Below are 15,605 nucleotides of genomic sequence, written 5' to 3'. Positions count from 1 at the left end.
TCATGATCACATGACCATGGCGGTGCTGGGACTGCCTTACTGATGCAACTGGAAAGCAAAGATGGGATTGCGTGTATGAACTCCTTCAACACAGCCCAATTTGGAACCACCTGCATAGATCTGTTACCTTATCAGTTACTTGCTGAAAGTGTGTTGGAAAGATACCATCTCCTAAACACTTGGAAAGAAGGAAAGCCCAAATCTGGAGATTCTGTACCAGGTAAAGAAACCAATAAAACCCCAAGTGCTGCTATGATCTGGATAAACCCAGCTTATTCTGGACTCAGACTGGAAAGAACCAAGTAGTGGCCTAGACATGAAGCTCTTGGTGTGATCTGGGGCTGTTCTCTGCCATAGAGGCACCAACTTATGCTTGTTATGACCACACAAGGTGTGTACATAGTCCACTTCGACAAATAAGAAGGTGAATTATGTGAACAAGAAAAAGTGAAGTAATGTCCTTAAGGAGCCTGAATCAAGAAGACATCGATGAAAAAATAAATATGACTGCTGTGATGACCTGCTCTCTGTTGGCCCAACAGCATGAACCAATGTAGGAGAAGAGGCTAAAATGAAGGCCTTATGTGTCTTAGTTCGTTGCAGCCTGGTTAGCAGAAAACACTTCAAGTGGAACCTCTATGCGACATCAGCATCATTTTCAAAGTGCGATGGTGCTTGTTTTTCTTTCCCCATCCTTTTATTTATCTTAGATGGGATTCCAGGAAGTTTAGCAGCTGAGAGCAATAAATGTACACCACCTTCTACCAGCCAAGCTAACCTGTGATAATTGCCCTTGTCACACGACAGGACATCCGCCAGACATCATGCTTTTCCAAAGCGAAGCAGCCAACCAAAATCTGTGATGGCAATGTGTGTAATCTGTGTAAGCCCAGGAAAGGTCAAAAGTAACAGATACGAAAAAACTATAAGGCGCTGTTGCCTTTTCAAATACATTTATTAACCAATGTTAACACATTTAATGACTCTATATATTGCTAGTCAGAGCAGCTTACAAAATGCCAGAATGCATCATAGAACTGGACAGCCACAATGAGTAAATTACAATGTGCATAGTGGCTAAGCTCAACACTTTAATATAGATTTATGATTTGTGGGAAAAAAAGATATTTAAAATCAGGATTCCTAAACAATGATATTTCCCCCTAAAACTTATACAAAACCAGGCCACAATTTTTTTTCTTGTTCTTTTGTTGATTAAAAAAAACCCCACAGTTTTCACACTGTAATAACTTGAAAATGTGCAACCGTGTCAACAGAGACAAAAGAAAAAAAGCCAAAAAAACACAAATTTTACTTTCATGCAGCTATTCAGTTAAATATTACATATCCTGGAATGATTTTACACCCCAAAAAAATAGTTTTCACAAAAACTTGCTTTTATAGGGTTGGACCGAAGGTTTTTTGGGTAGGGTGGCGGAGAGGGACAATAGTAAAATAATCAAAGGGTGTTTCTTTGTTGCACTTTTTCTAGTGTGAAGGCCTCCTATATATAGTTACAACATAATTACTCAGTTCTTAAAAAGTATTAAGTCACTAGATAAAGTTAGTATTTGCACCAACCTAACCTCCACTTGGGGGCACAGAGGCTCCAATATCTGTATGGAGTGATCCCTGCCACAGCAGACCCATCCATTTCAGAGAATGGATACAGGGCAAAGGAGTGGTGAAGGTGCTCTGTGCACCAGAACGGATGGGACAATCTGCACATCCAAGAGATCTGCACGCACCTTGTCAAATATAAAGATATCTGAGGGTATTGTTCTCATTTTACTAACTGTATCTCGTTTAAATTCAGGCTACACGGCCTGAATTTTCAAAGTTCATCATGGAAACTGGAACTCCATTCCAACCGCCATTGTTTGTTGATGATCCAGACCAGTGTTCCTCAATCTCAGCGACTTTAAGATATGGACTTCAACTCCCACAATTCCCCAGCCAACACATCTTTGTTGTTGCTGAGGTTGAGAAATACTGATCTAGACTATAGCAACAGATCACAGAAAGCTTAATATGAATTTAATCTTCTGATTGACCCTAGCAAATTTCAGAGAAATTTTTTTTTTAAATCCTTTTCTCCCAGTTCTCCCATTCTTATTTTTTCATTGTATTATCACTTTCAATAAATATCCAAGGTCTACATAAATATTTACAAATTACTTTGTTTGAACTTGGAAAAAGAATGTTAAATGGGCATTCGTTGAATCTTAAGGCCATCTTTTTAAAAGAACCCTAAAATGGCGAGAAGCATTAAAAGATACGCTGGTTAAATAAAGTTTACACCTTGTATAAAAAAAACTGTCTCTGAACATGGATGCAATTTATATATATACCTATACATAAAATAAACAAGAGGTAAGGAGGGAGGGAGGGAGGGAGGGAGGGAAGGAGGAAATCAGTTTTCAACTATCGATCCATTCCTACCGGTAGCACTTCTTTATCCAGACATTCCGCAAAAGACAGACTTTTTACAAATCACAGCATCTTTAATACAGGAAAATTAACATGCATTATTCTTCATTCTAGCATAAAAATGGCAATAACCAAATATTACAGACATAACTGCTTTTGTGAAACTTAAGTGCTTCCCCATCCCTCAACCTTAATTTCCTGTTGAGTGCTTAAAATAGATTAATGGTCAACTAGCATTTTGTAAGGTGAAAATTGCGGAGAAGGGGCTGTAAGGTAAAAGGGACGGGGCAAATATTATGCCTTTTCTTCTTATGCCTCAACCTTAGAGCTCTATATATGATGAAACGTAAAATCGAGCTGTTCTTTTTTTAGTTTTTGGCTTTCTTTTTACAAGTATTCATATTAGAAGGATGAAATGTGCAAAAATTTAAAATTTAAATATTACTTTTTTTCCCCCTAAGACCTGGCTCAGCAAAAGCCTACCCCAGTCCCTGGTGATTTCAAAACAATAAGATCAAAGCTAATATTTTCATTATAAAAGCTATATATTGAAGAAAAATAATAATGGAACAAACACAATTGGGAAAAGAACGTTAAGAAGTGGCAGGACTCGCACCTGCTGCGTCAACCCTGTTCCCAAAATTCAGCTGCATACCCACTGGTACAAGCCAACAGATGATGCCTTGAAGCAGGAAATTACGCTGAACAAAACCAGCTCAAACGATTAACATGTGTTACATCCAGGTAGTATGCTGTTTTCTAAACCTTTTTAAATTTCTTACATTCAGGTCTCTTTAAAATGTTCCTGTCACCTTTCTTTGTCTCTTGGAACCCTAAAAACTTTTCTTTTTCTGTGTTTTTTTTTAAATTTGCTGAAAATGCAACAAATTTCCTCAGTTAAAATTTATCAAAAAGTAATGTGCTCCAGCTGAGATTCAAATTGCCTGACTGACAAAAAGCGAGGGGAGGAGGGCCGCAAGGAGATGACAATCTGAAGCAGAGTGTTAAAACACAGGACCGAAATTTAACTGTGCAAAAAGTTATTTACGAAAAGGTGTTTTCAAGGCTGGTGCAAAAATAATAATAATAATTAATAATAATGGGGAGTGAATTCACATTAATTCTGACCCCTTGGAAATCAACATTAAAAACCAGAGAAGATCCCCAGCACCTGCTGCGTTAGAGGAGAGCACTGAATCAGGGCAACAGCTTGGTGGGACGAGGAAGCCTTCATCTTTTCCGACGGCAGGTGCGTTTGTGCTCAGCGTGCCAGTGTTCCTGCTGACACTTGATCGAGCAATAGGAAGTGTTCCAACAGCAGTGATACATGGCCTCCTCTTCACAGTTGTAGCACTGAGGGGAAATAATCATGGATCTTGGATTAGAGGTAGAACCTCCTCCTCCATTCTAAATTCTCCTTAATGCCTCCTTAATTCTTTGTGGGATGCAAACTGCTGTAAATCCAAAGGAACCAAATTCTATTTGGTGGCACGGGACTTGTACAACACACTAATGCATTAAGCCCCACTGGCACCACACATTAATTCACTTGGGAAGCAGCCAGCCAACAACCAACCATGATTTCAAGTGGTTGTTTAGGGATCTAAAGTCAAAGATTGTTTATGTGCCCACACCACCTTAGAGCTCTAGGGCAACGTTTCCCAACTTGGCCATGTCCAGGTATCTGGACATCTTTTACTTCAGCCCCACGGTGGCCATGTTAGCCGGGAGCACTTAACAGTGGGGAACAATTTCACTCAATTAAGGCAGATGCCAAGTGAAAAGAGGCAGCAGAGAATTGTAAAATGGTTGTGCACAGGGAGTCAAAAAAGTCAAGATGGCAAAAAAGGCCCAATGCACATGATCAGGGCTTTGTTCACGTGGTCATGGACACTCAGGCTGTGCATGAAGCAACCAGGACATCGCTCAGACCAAAGGGAAGGCGAGTGCAAAGCCAGCATGCTGAGTGGTTGAGCAATCGAGGCTCAAATCTCCAGTCAGCCACAAAGCTTTCTGGAAGACCTTCCGCCATCCCTCCCTTTCAGCCTAACACAGCTCACAGGATTCCTGGGGCAGGGAAAGACAGGAGACGTCAGCTCATGGAAAAAAGGCAAAGTATATGTGCCACAAGTAAATTAATCAGATAAATCAACAAAAGGGAAGCTAAGAGTACAGAGACAACAGAAATATGGAAGGAAAGTAAACACCTTTCATCTCCCCAAAGGATTTATGGAAGTTGGCCCTTCATCCCAAAATGTGAACATTATGAAACATCCCCAGTATGGATGGAAATGCGAAAGACGTGGCGCAGGGAACCAGTCCACCAGTTGTGCTGCTTACCCATTGCTTCTTCTTGGTCTGAGATATCAGCTGTTTGTGCTGGCTGGCTAGCTTCTTGACTTCTTCTAAAAATTCCTCCTTGCATTTCTCCTTCACCTGCTTTGTCTTTCGGTCACACTCAGTCTGCATATTTGCAACGGCTTTGCTCACAGCCTGCCTTTTTTCCTCCTCCATTTCCGTACGCAGCTGGAATTTGAAAAAGCAGGTGAGTGGGTGACTAGGCACGGCACGTCCAACCCTCTATTCCTCCAAAAACACCTTGCGCAGCACTACCTGCGGCCATTTGCTCTTAACATAAACAGTCCCTTGATTCACACGGGGCCCAGATCCATCTGGATGGAAAGAGAACCACCAGCACTCACCCTGAAATACTCCAGGGCTGCCATCTGAAAGAGAAGGAAGCACTGGGGACCCTGGGGTAAAGCCACCATGTGGCTTGGCTAACGATCAGGGTGTTCAGTCATCCACAGCAAAAAAAATGCTGAACTTCTCCAGACCGTATTGCTGCGTTAGAGAAAATGTGCGCATCGCCTGCATGCCAGAAGTACAAGTGATCTGCACAAATGCAGGGAGATGTACAATGTGGCTTCAGCCTCTGTAACGTGGCAGGTCGGTCTACCACTGAATGCTTTGCTTCAGTTTAAAAAAGGCACTTTCTGTTGCAGGTCACAGCAGGCATAATCTTAGAAAATCTTACCACCTTAACTCTCACCCTTCCTGGAACAAGAGAGAGTCCGTCTTGCATACCAGCCAAGTAATTAGTCCTTGCTTAATCAATCCTTGGTTTGTTTCCTTTCTTCCTGCTGCCAGCGTCCAGAAGAAATGGACAAAATGTGGCAGCATGGGCAGTTATTGGCATTCCTTGATAAGCCCACGTAACACCACTACTCCGCGAGCTGCGCTAACTTCCTCTAGGCTTCTGGGTGTAATTCAAGCTGCTGATAATCACCTATAAACTCTACACAGCACAGGAATAGCCTATTTAAAGGACCGCTTTCTCCCAACGGTAACTGCTCTGTTCCACCTGCTCCAGCGAAGTGAGCATGCTCTGGGTCCCCTCCTTGAAACATCACCTTCTGGGACTGAGGAGGCGTGTCTTTTCTGTCGCAGCACCTGCCCTCTGCCACAATCCCTCCCCCAACATACAGTTGCCCCCAATCCTGCAAGGCTTTAGAAAGGCAGTTAACATACGGCTCTTTCCTTGGCCATTTGGGTCAGGATGATGAGAGCTCCAGTCTGGAAATGCAATAAATTTGAGTTCCTGGTTGCCGATTCATTGTTTGCATCTGTTTTTAGTTGGTACTGTTTATTTTGTTTTTGTTTTTGTTTACTGGTCTTTTATAGCCTGCCCAGAGTTGCACTGTTCAAGCTGGGTGGCTATATAAATGCTTTAAATAAAATACATACAAGCTAAGCCACAGTTTGGTTTGTTCGCTTTGCATTTAGTATGGTGTCTGAATCTGCCCACTACAGCTTCATCACCAATTACAAGTCACTGTTAAAATCAGCAAGATGGATAAACTGACAATGAACTGTGGATGCACAACATGCTTTGTGGCCAAAAATAAATGATAGATTCCTTTCCTGGGTGGGTTCATAGGTCACATTAAGCAGAACACAAACCACAGAATGGCTTAGTGTTAAGTGCAAATTAGGCCCAGATTTTAAAAGTGGAATCCTGTACCACACCTTTAGAGGAGACCATGCCTATGAGTCGTAGGCATCCGGTAGAATCCACAATGGCAGCAAGAAGATGGCTACATCAAAATGTCTTTGCACAAATCACATGCATTAAATACGTGTCATTTTGCATCACAACACAACATGCGGGAAGAATGAAATTTGTGTAATTCACCCAATGTTGTCATGAGGACATCACCAGCCCTCCCCTGCTGTTCCTCAGACAACACAATCCTTGCAGCAGGGCAAAGAACTGCTTATCTAAAACGATAAACTTTAGAAGAGTTTAACTGCACAGTGGGGATTATCATCCTTTTACAGAAGAGTGACCACCCTCCAGAACAGAATGAATGAAAATATGTATGTATGTACATTTCAGTAACAATGAATCATTAGAATTAATGCCTGTTCTCGAGCTGCAAATTCATAGCCAGTTACCTTCTCAAGAGCTTCCCGCACAACCCGCTCTGTTTCCCGCTTGTGATCATTCTTGATTCTATCCTTGAACTCGCTGAAGATTTTGGTGTATTTCTCATGGCACATGTTTTGACATATGCCGTCATTATTGGTCTGGGTGCTCCGGTGCAGCATTTTAGGGGAAGAGGCACTTAATTTCTTGGTCTGTGTTGAGACTGAAATTTTTTCAATGGGTTGAGGCATTGTGGGAATTTCCTGACTTGAACTCACTGCTTCCGTTTCAGGCTCTGGCTCCTAACATAACAAAGAAGGTGTCACTTTGATGGCCAATGAAAAGGGCTACAACCATTTAGATCAGAGAGATAAAGACTGAAATACGTGTACTGAATTATACATCAACATAACTGTAAATATTAATTAGGTAAAAACTTGTCCCTGTGGTGTCCTTTAAAGACAAAGATGTAATGTTATATAGTACAATTAAGTCATAATCATGCCAAGGACTCCACCATTATTTCATACAAAGAGAAAAAAATCATATGCATGATGAAATGTCATTACTTAGTAATAAGACTTCTGTTTCCAAATTACTGAGCTTTGCACATCTCTGTTAACTAGCATTATAACCTCGCAGAACAGGAATCTAGGGATCTCTGAAGGTACTCAAGAGATTAATGGGTCATTAGCATACATGTAGGCATAACTTCTATATACTAGGTATCACTATCAAAATATTCATAAATATAGATGTGTGCATATATTCATAATACACGTCTATCAATTTTTTTTCCTGGTTTTTGCCAGCTTGTCCAAACAAGGATTCTAACTCTGAGTAAGATGTTAACACATCTACACATGTTAAAACTGGCAAAGCTAAATTACAGTTAGGCAGAAGTCATGAACTTGCATGGAATGTTATAGCCTCACTCCATCTCTGTTAAGGGTGGATGAGTTGGAATCAATCCCAAATGAATACTTTATTCACTCAGAAATATTCAAAATTATAAGAAAGATCCAATTTGGAGAACATGGCTAGTATACAAGGCAAATTAAAACAATACTTCTAAATGGAGAAAATAAAAACAGATTAAAATATCCTCTTTTAAGAAATGATCATCACTTTTCTGAGTCATAAACATGAATAAAATGAATTTGTAAATAGTCAGAAGGAAAAGAGGCTTGAATAATGTTTTCTCCCTCACCCACAAGTGCATGTATTTAATTGCCATGCTGTTCCTTACTTCCTTTTTGGGTTCCACACTTTGATTGCGTCTTCCTTTCTTTGCTCTTGGCTCCTGAGTAACCTTCAGCTGGGAAAATGGATGAAGAAACAACAATTAATAACAAAGAAAATACTCATTTAGAATTGTCAATAAGGAGCCCGTCTTCTGTTTCTTGTTATGAAAACGTGGAGTGAAATTTTAAAAATCCAACTTATAAAATAAATGTTCGTTGTCATCAATTATTTTTTGCCCACAAACTGAATTGCAAAATTTGGTAAAACCCCAAAAGTACATAACTGCCCAAATTAATATACAAGCCCCACGCAACCAGATGCCAAGGTGCTTCACCCACAAAGTTGTCATGCCCATTTGTTTTTAGAGTACGTGAAAAAGTCCATTACTAAGAGATCTTGGAATTTTTTATCTAAGAGAACAGAACAGAGGCACGCTCCAACTTGTTTCTGTAATGAAGTTGGAACAAAGCAGGCAGAGAAACAAAACACAGCGAAGTAGGTATTAGTTTCATCCATCTAAAACAATGACAATGCAAACCAAATCTAAACTACACAACTGTTTTGGGATTTGAATCCAATGTGAATCAGTCTACAAACCACGCATTTAAAATAAGCAATTTTAAGCAAACAAAGAAAGAGAAAAGTGGTTTCTATAACACCTAAGAGATTTAAAATGGTTATACAAACTTCAGGTACAAAAAACCGTGTCAATTCTAGAACTTCTCTAACGTGGGTGGATTGTTATTATTGCAAATCTTTAGATCAGATACAGTAATTAAAAGCAGCATAAGTGCAGAGTGTGCAGCGCCATTACTTTTACTGCCCTGAAGTCTATGGGCCAGCTCATACGAACCAATCTTGAACAAAGTTATGGATAGAAGAAATGGGACAACTGCTGTCTGCCTTAAAATGGCCTAATCAACAATTTATCTAAACTTGGCTGCTTCTACTTTTTTTGTTCAAGCTTCCCAAATTCCTTGAGAATCAAGCTTTCAGAAACATAATAAATCGCACAAAAAATTACCAAATCCTTGCCAAATTTGTAGGGACTGTCCTTATCTTTTACCATCCAAAAGGAGAGTTTCAGAGGACCAGAGTCTGGTGCACGATGTTTGCAACATGATTGAAATATGGGCATTCAAACCTTTGATAAGAAGAAAGCTGATCAAAGTAGCAGCCGAGCTATATTGATCAACTGCAACTGAGTTTTATCAGCTGGGATGACTTCACACAACTACTCACTTGCTCATTACTGGTAGAAGAGATGCTTGATTCTGCCTCTTCCTCTCCTTTATCCTCATTTTTGGATTTCCAGAATCTGCCATCCCGAAGGAAACGTTGATGCAGCTCAAGCTCATCGCACGCTTTCTTCCAGCCCATGCTGCGCTTCACATGCAGCCGGTGTATATTAACCGTGATATCCTGAATATTTTCTGAAGGAATCCAGGCCCTCCACAATGAAAACGAAAAGTTACACTTAAGCACATGTTACACATCCTTTGAACACGGCTGCTAGTTCAGTTTTCAAATCATCCTTTTCTATGCCAAGCATCCATTCAACTTCAAGTGTGCATATTTACCTAAATGATGAAAAGAGTCTTCTCCACTGGGTTTCAATGGGTTTCATCCACAGCTGCCATACTGACTTTTTTTTAAAAAAACCCCAATACTCCTAACACATTCACAATTTTAACTTTAATTCTATTTCAATTTTCATTCTCTCCTAGCCCATCTTCTTGCAACAAGCATTTTTGTGTGCAATTCCAGCTTCTCAATATGTTTATGATATCTATGTGCTCCAGAACTACATTTACATCACTGTTATTTAGACTGCTGTATAGAAAACTTTGTCAGTGAAACATTGCCTTATTCTTTAAATCTGAATTATATTAAAGAGTATTCCTGTGGCAATTTTAAAAAGGAAACTCTTTGGCAGATTCTGTTTAAGATTCAGATTGTCTAAGATCACATATCTTAGACAAGAAGACAAAACATGCAGTTATTTATTTGATTTATAGCCCATTTTATTTTGTTCAGCTCAAGATGACATACATAATGCTCGCTACTCCTGTTTCTCCCACCAAAACCACCTTATGAGGTGAGCTGGGCTGGGCTAACAGAAAGTGGCTGGCCCAAACTCACACAGTTGGCTTCTCTGGCTAGGGGAGGACTAGAACACAAAGGATACAGATTAGAAAGAGAAGGGTAGAGTTTATCTGTTAGATTTTTTTCCTCCAGCTGTCTCTCAATAACATTTCCACCTCCAATTTCATCCTGCAACAGCAATCCGGTGTGGTTGACTGGGCTGAGAAAAAATGACTGGCCCAAAGTTCAAGCAAATTTGAACCTGCATCTCCCTGGGCTGAATCCACACTATTAACCACACCACTGTACTGGCTCTCTCAGTATACAAGAGACACTGCAAGTATGAAAATACCTTTGGTGGTGATGGCCAAAAAAGCGAACGTCAACTTGATTGTCCTCTTTTTGCATGACTTTTGCAGGCCAGAATCCAAAGCCTTTCATTTTGGCCCAAACCAGTTCATGATTTGGTATCTAGAAATTAAAGAAACATAGCACAGTTACAGAATTATTATTTCTGACTTGGGGGTCTGAAGTATAACAGTGTCACATAAAGAAAACAAAACTTATCCATGAGAGAGTTAAACCTTGATTAGATATTAGAGTTAAGTCTTGATTACAGAGATCATCACTTACACCAGTGTCAGCACTGTATTTTAGCATACTGTACTCACGTAATATAACAAATTATCGTGCTGGCACAGAGTTTCTCAGCATTGTTAGCTTACAGCAAAGAAGCTCAGTTTCATTAAGTTTTCAAGTAAATAAATGTCCCTTATCAGCAAAAAAATGGCATTGTGTTCTTTCATGCATGGGAATCGTCCAATGTATACTGAGGAAGCTGTGTAGATGGGCCACAAGTGGAAAGCAACAGTCAAAAAGATGTGTTTTAAACAAGTATTTCTGAATGTTCAATGCTACCTAAAGGTGGTCCTGGCAGTGTTCAAGCACATTAACTGAGCCATAAGTTGTCATTTTGAGAATACCGAGTGTCCATCCAGTTTCTCCAAGAAATGCTTGCTATCCCATGAGCCCTTAGGCCAGGAGAATACTGGCAACGCTTTATTATAGCACTGGCCCTTTCCCCGGCACCAGCTAACCAACAGTAGACATGAATTGGCCACTGCACTCAAGGAAATGTAGGAAGTGTGATCTGTTTCACCAGGCCTTGCCAGAGAATTCTATATGAAGAGCTTGCTTTTATGAACCAATCAATTCTGCATCAGCAATTTTTCTGGGAGGGTTAAGTGGGCAAAACAGGACTAGTGACTCAGGTTTGATATTCCTATGATGTGGCTGATTGGGTGAAATGAGTTTATGTGTGAAACTGGTTTATTTGTAGTTTAGGGGGTAACACCCTCAGAGTTAGTTGACTGGGACAACTGGTCTTATCTTTGTATTGGCATGAAAATGACCCCATGACTGAGGGGGTGGGAGCAGGGCCTACATTTACAATTTTGTCTGATAGCTATATTCATATCCTCAATGAATCTCATTCTTTAAGACAGTTGGGGTAAATCCCATCACCATTTCTTGTGGCAGCAGATTCCACATTAACTTTCAGTTGTGTGAAAAGATAAGCTTACACAAGGGTAGCAGAACCAATTGTCAGGACGCGCATTTGATAGATAAAAACAGTTCTTGCAAAGCTGAAGTTCATCCAGCTGAGGAAAAAAAAAGAAAAAGAAATACACTGTCACCTTCAATAACACATTCTGAAACTCTTATTTTAGCAAATCTAAAATTGTAAGATGCTTTTTTTCTCTCTCTCCCTGAAAGTTATATTTATTTGTTTCACACACACACACACACACACACACACAAAAGGGGAAAAGAGAAGTGAAGAAAAAATGAAGTAAAAATAGACTTCCATATCATATTACAGATAGTCCTTGCTTAATGACCATTCATTGAATGGTTCGAAGTTATGACAGCTTTGGAAAGGATGTTTTACAGCCTGTAAAGCACTTCTGGCCATTGCAAAACATCGCACCTTCCCCCTGCGGTCACGTGGCCGCATACTGGGTGCCTGACAACTGGCTTGCATTTATGATGGGCTGCCAAGTGCCTTGCAATCATGTGATTGCCATTTGCATTCTTCTCTGCTGGCTTCCCCAGAAAGTCTGTAGGGAAGCCGGCAGGGAAGGTTGCAAAAGGAGGGGACCGAGGGGAGTTGAAATCTTTCTGTGGTCTGCAGGAACATTCCTGCAGCCTCACGATGGATTTCCCCTCCATGCACAGCCCTGAAGATTGGAGCTCAGTTCCTGCAGACTGCAGAAGGATTTCCCCTCCATGCACAGAGGGGAGGGGAAACCCTTTGCAGGCTGCAGGAATGTTTTGAGAGCAAAAGGGCTGCCTGCTGGGAGGATTTCAGCTCTGCGCGGAGCTGAAATCCTTCAATAGGCAGCTCTTTCACTCCATCTGCTTAACAACCTGGGAGATCACTTAATGAATGCAACTGGGAGTGCCTGGATTGTGGTCACTGAGTGAACAGTCACATGGCTGTCTCGCTTAATGACTGCTTTGCTCAACAATTGACATTCCAGTCCCAATTGTGATTGTTAAGCGAGGACTACCTGTACATACAAAAATATATATAATTTAGCCAAATTTTAAAGTAAATAAAGTAAACCTTGACTAAGCAAAGTAATAACTATTGGCTTTTCCATTGTGTCAACATAGTACCAGTTCAACGATGGAAAGTGAGCACATATCCATAATTTAGGATGCCAAGTCAAGAATAATTTTATTTTCCAAAAACTGAATAATAAATGTCTGTACACTCAATCATACATAATATATCCACTATTCTTTGAAGGTAAGATTTTCAACTGACCTCTAATCTTTTCAGAAGCCTATTAGCAGCACAAACTGAGCAAAAAGTTGTTGAGAACCCTTATTTATTTTAAGGATGAAACAAAATTATTCAATACAGACAATCATATTGGTGCATTTAAATTATTCTGGCACCTTTTACCTTTGAAAATCTTGAGAAACATCGTTTAGATGTTTTAGTTTTTCATTTAAATCAAACTGTGGATTTGGCTTTGAAAGAAAAAACTGTTCTAAAAGGGGGTATCAATACAGCAATCATATATAATCTTCCTAGTTTTTTTCCCTTATTTTTATTTATAAGCAACTGTTCACAAATGGAATAAAAATGTAGCTAAAAACCAATTACTTCGGTTTTTAAAATCTGTTGACTCACAATAAGAATTTGGAATTATATGGACAGTTAAAGTTTCCAAAGAGCATTTTACTTTGAGTTATCAAAAATGCAGCATGTGTTTCATAAGTTTTTCCTGATTTCCAGAATAACTTTCAAAACAAATGAAAGCACAGGTATATGGAAACTGGTAGACAATTGTCCAGAAGCCAAAGAATATGGGCCAGCCATTAACATGGCTGGATATGACTTACCTCATGGCAGGTATCTTTGTAAAGCATCCTGGCTATATCAGCTTGTTCACTGTCCACTGTAAAAAGAATACACCCACAAACTCCTAAGTCTGTAAATGATTCACACAACAATATCTACAAGAGATGTCACTGGAATTCAAAAGACCAAAAAGCATCAAGAGATTCAAGAGAGGATAGGATACAATTATAATGTTTATTAAGTGCATTCTTCTGCATTGAATTGCATGATTTGTTGGGTGGTAGCTTCCCAAATTTGGAACTTTCCAAGCAAAGCCAAACATCACCAGCCTGGAGATACCTGGCAGTCCCTGCTAATATTCACTCAAATCATACAAACTCTAAGGATGTTTTAAAAATAGTGAAAAACAACTGGCAACTGAATTCTGGAGGGACTGGCCCCATCAGCTTGTACAACCTGGGTTAGTATCCAGGTCCCTTCGGCCTGATTTATGCCTTTAATGGGCTAGATAGCTCAGAGACTGCATATCCTAACCCATGTTTTTGCAAATCCTTTTACAATCTGCTTGAGTATTTCATGACTCAAAACTAAAAATTTCTGAAAGGTTAACCAAAAAGAAAAACGTAAGAAAAGATGTGCTGGCTTACATCAAAGACCTATAGGTAGTCCTCGCTTAGCAATCACAATCGGGAATGGCAACTCCATAGCTAAGCGCCACGGTTGCTAAGTGAAACATCACGTGACCATGACTTACAATTTTACTTTCGCTTTCTCTATTAATTCTGCTTGTCACAAGCCAGTTGCAAAGCACACAAATGGCAATCATGTGACCATAGGACACTATGACAGTCGTAAATGCACGCCAATTGCAAAATACCAGAATAGCAATTGTGGGGATGCCGCGACGATCATAAACACAAGGATTGGTCGCAAAGTTTTTTTTTTTACACCGTCATAACTTTGGTCATTAAATGAAGCAGTCGGTAAACGAGGACTACCTGTATTCCACAATTTGTTTCTACAATATTCCTTGAGATACATTTTGGGAAGCCCATGACAATTGCATTCTCCTGTTCAAGTATCTAGCTTCTGATAGCAGAAGTAATATAGAACCATCATGATGGCTTAATCTGCATGACTTTGTCTAATTCACCTTTGATGGAGAAGTAAAACTGAATATAATGGAAGGTTTTCACTTGTTCTATATTTTCTATGACCAACTCTACCCTCAAATAAGATGTAGGTTGCTTAAAGATTTTATTTTTAAGTCCAAGCAATCCCTACATACCTCCATAAAAAATCACGGTGTTGTGTAGAAGCAGCTGAGCATCTGCTTTGAATTCCTCATAACTTCTGTATTTTCCTTCATTTACTTTCTATATAGATTGAAACAGAGTTATAAGAACATTCATTAGAGTTGCCCACCAATCAGCGCAAGTACGCATATACAACTATGTTTATTATACAATTTCTACAATATAATTTATGAGAGCTCACAGCTGTGAAATTGTGCAATGAGCAGCTTTAGTTTGTTTCTGGTCCCATCTTCCATCCCAAGCACTTCTACATAGAGGACACCTAGTAGCACTTCTAAGTTAGATCTTTGCTCAATTAACTCACACAAACTGCTTCTAGATATAACTAAATGGTACAAGGTTTCCAGATGTGGAGCACTGGGCCTCTAAAAGTGAGATTAGCCTGAAAACTGCCAATATTCCTCTGCTGTATGTAACCCAGAACTATATAGGAACATACCTCTTGTATAGTTGGAACATCAACGGCTGTGTGTACTAGCCGACGATACATTGGATGTTTGTTGTCCTTGCCTTTTTTGTTTAGATCAATAGCCTAAAAATCACCAGAAAATACTGGTTTAGAAAGCTGCCATTCTGATGAGAGAAAATTAGCTTTAACATAGCCTTTAAAATAATTTATACAGATTCAGATTAAATGCCGATTTACAAATAAAAATCAAAGTTTTTTAAAAAGTTCTAATCCAAAAAGGTTATCCTGCTGACATGTAGGGTACTTAGTCTTCTT

General features: G+C 39.6%; 1 protein-coding gene across 12 annotated transcripts in view; it reads right to left on the bottom strand.

Annotated features, from left to right (window-relative positions):
- Positions 1–940: 940 nt before the first annotated feature.
- The window catches only part of ZMYND11 (zinc finger MYND-type containing 11), a 100,897-nt gene continuing 86,232 nt past the window's right edge, over positions 941–15,605 (bottom strand). For 8 of the 12 annotated variants that reach the window (XM_015887618.3, XM_015887619.3, XM_015887620.3 and 5 more), the window contains 10 exons: positions 15,321–15,413; positions 14,854–14,941; positions 13,607–13,662; positions 11,773–11,850; positions 10,542–10,660; positions 9,347–9,554; positions 8,070–8,177; positions 6,889–7,161; positions 4,771–4,956; positions 941–3,783 (listed from right to left, as the gene is read on the bottom strand). In XM_015887618.3, coding sequence (XP_015743104.1) covers positions 3,661–3,783; positions 4,771–4,956; positions 6,889–7,161; positions 8,070–8,177; positions 9,347–9,554; positions 10,542–10,660; positions 11,773–11,850; positions 13,607–13,662; positions 14,854–14,941; positions 15,321–15,413 — 1,332 coding nt within the window. In that variant the 3' untranslated portion in view covers positions 941–3,660. Of the gene's footprint in view, positions 3,784–4,770; positions 4,957–6,888; positions 7,162–8,069; positions 8,178–9,346; positions 9,555–10,292; positions 10,410–10,541; positions 10,661–11,772; positions 11,851–13,606; positions 13,663–14,853; positions 14,942–15,320; positions 15,414–15,605 lie in introns of all 12 variants that reach the window. The other 4 variants (XM_007425488.4, XM_007425490.4, XM_007425492.4 and 1 more) reach the window with 2 other exon arrangements.

This window comes from Python bivittatus, unplaced genomic scaffold (assembly GCF_059951505.1).
Source record: "Python bivittatus isolate LINGU-HERP-01145 unplaced genomic scaffold, Pbiv_v1 ctg000610_np1212, whole genome shotgun sequence".
In the NCBI taxonomy this organism is placed as follows: Eukaryota; Metazoa; Chordata; class Lepidosauria; order Squamata; family Pythonidae; genus Python; species Python bivittatus.
The sequence above is the reverse complement of the archived record's forward strand: the minus strand, read 5'-3'. Positions and strand labels throughout refer to the sequence as shown.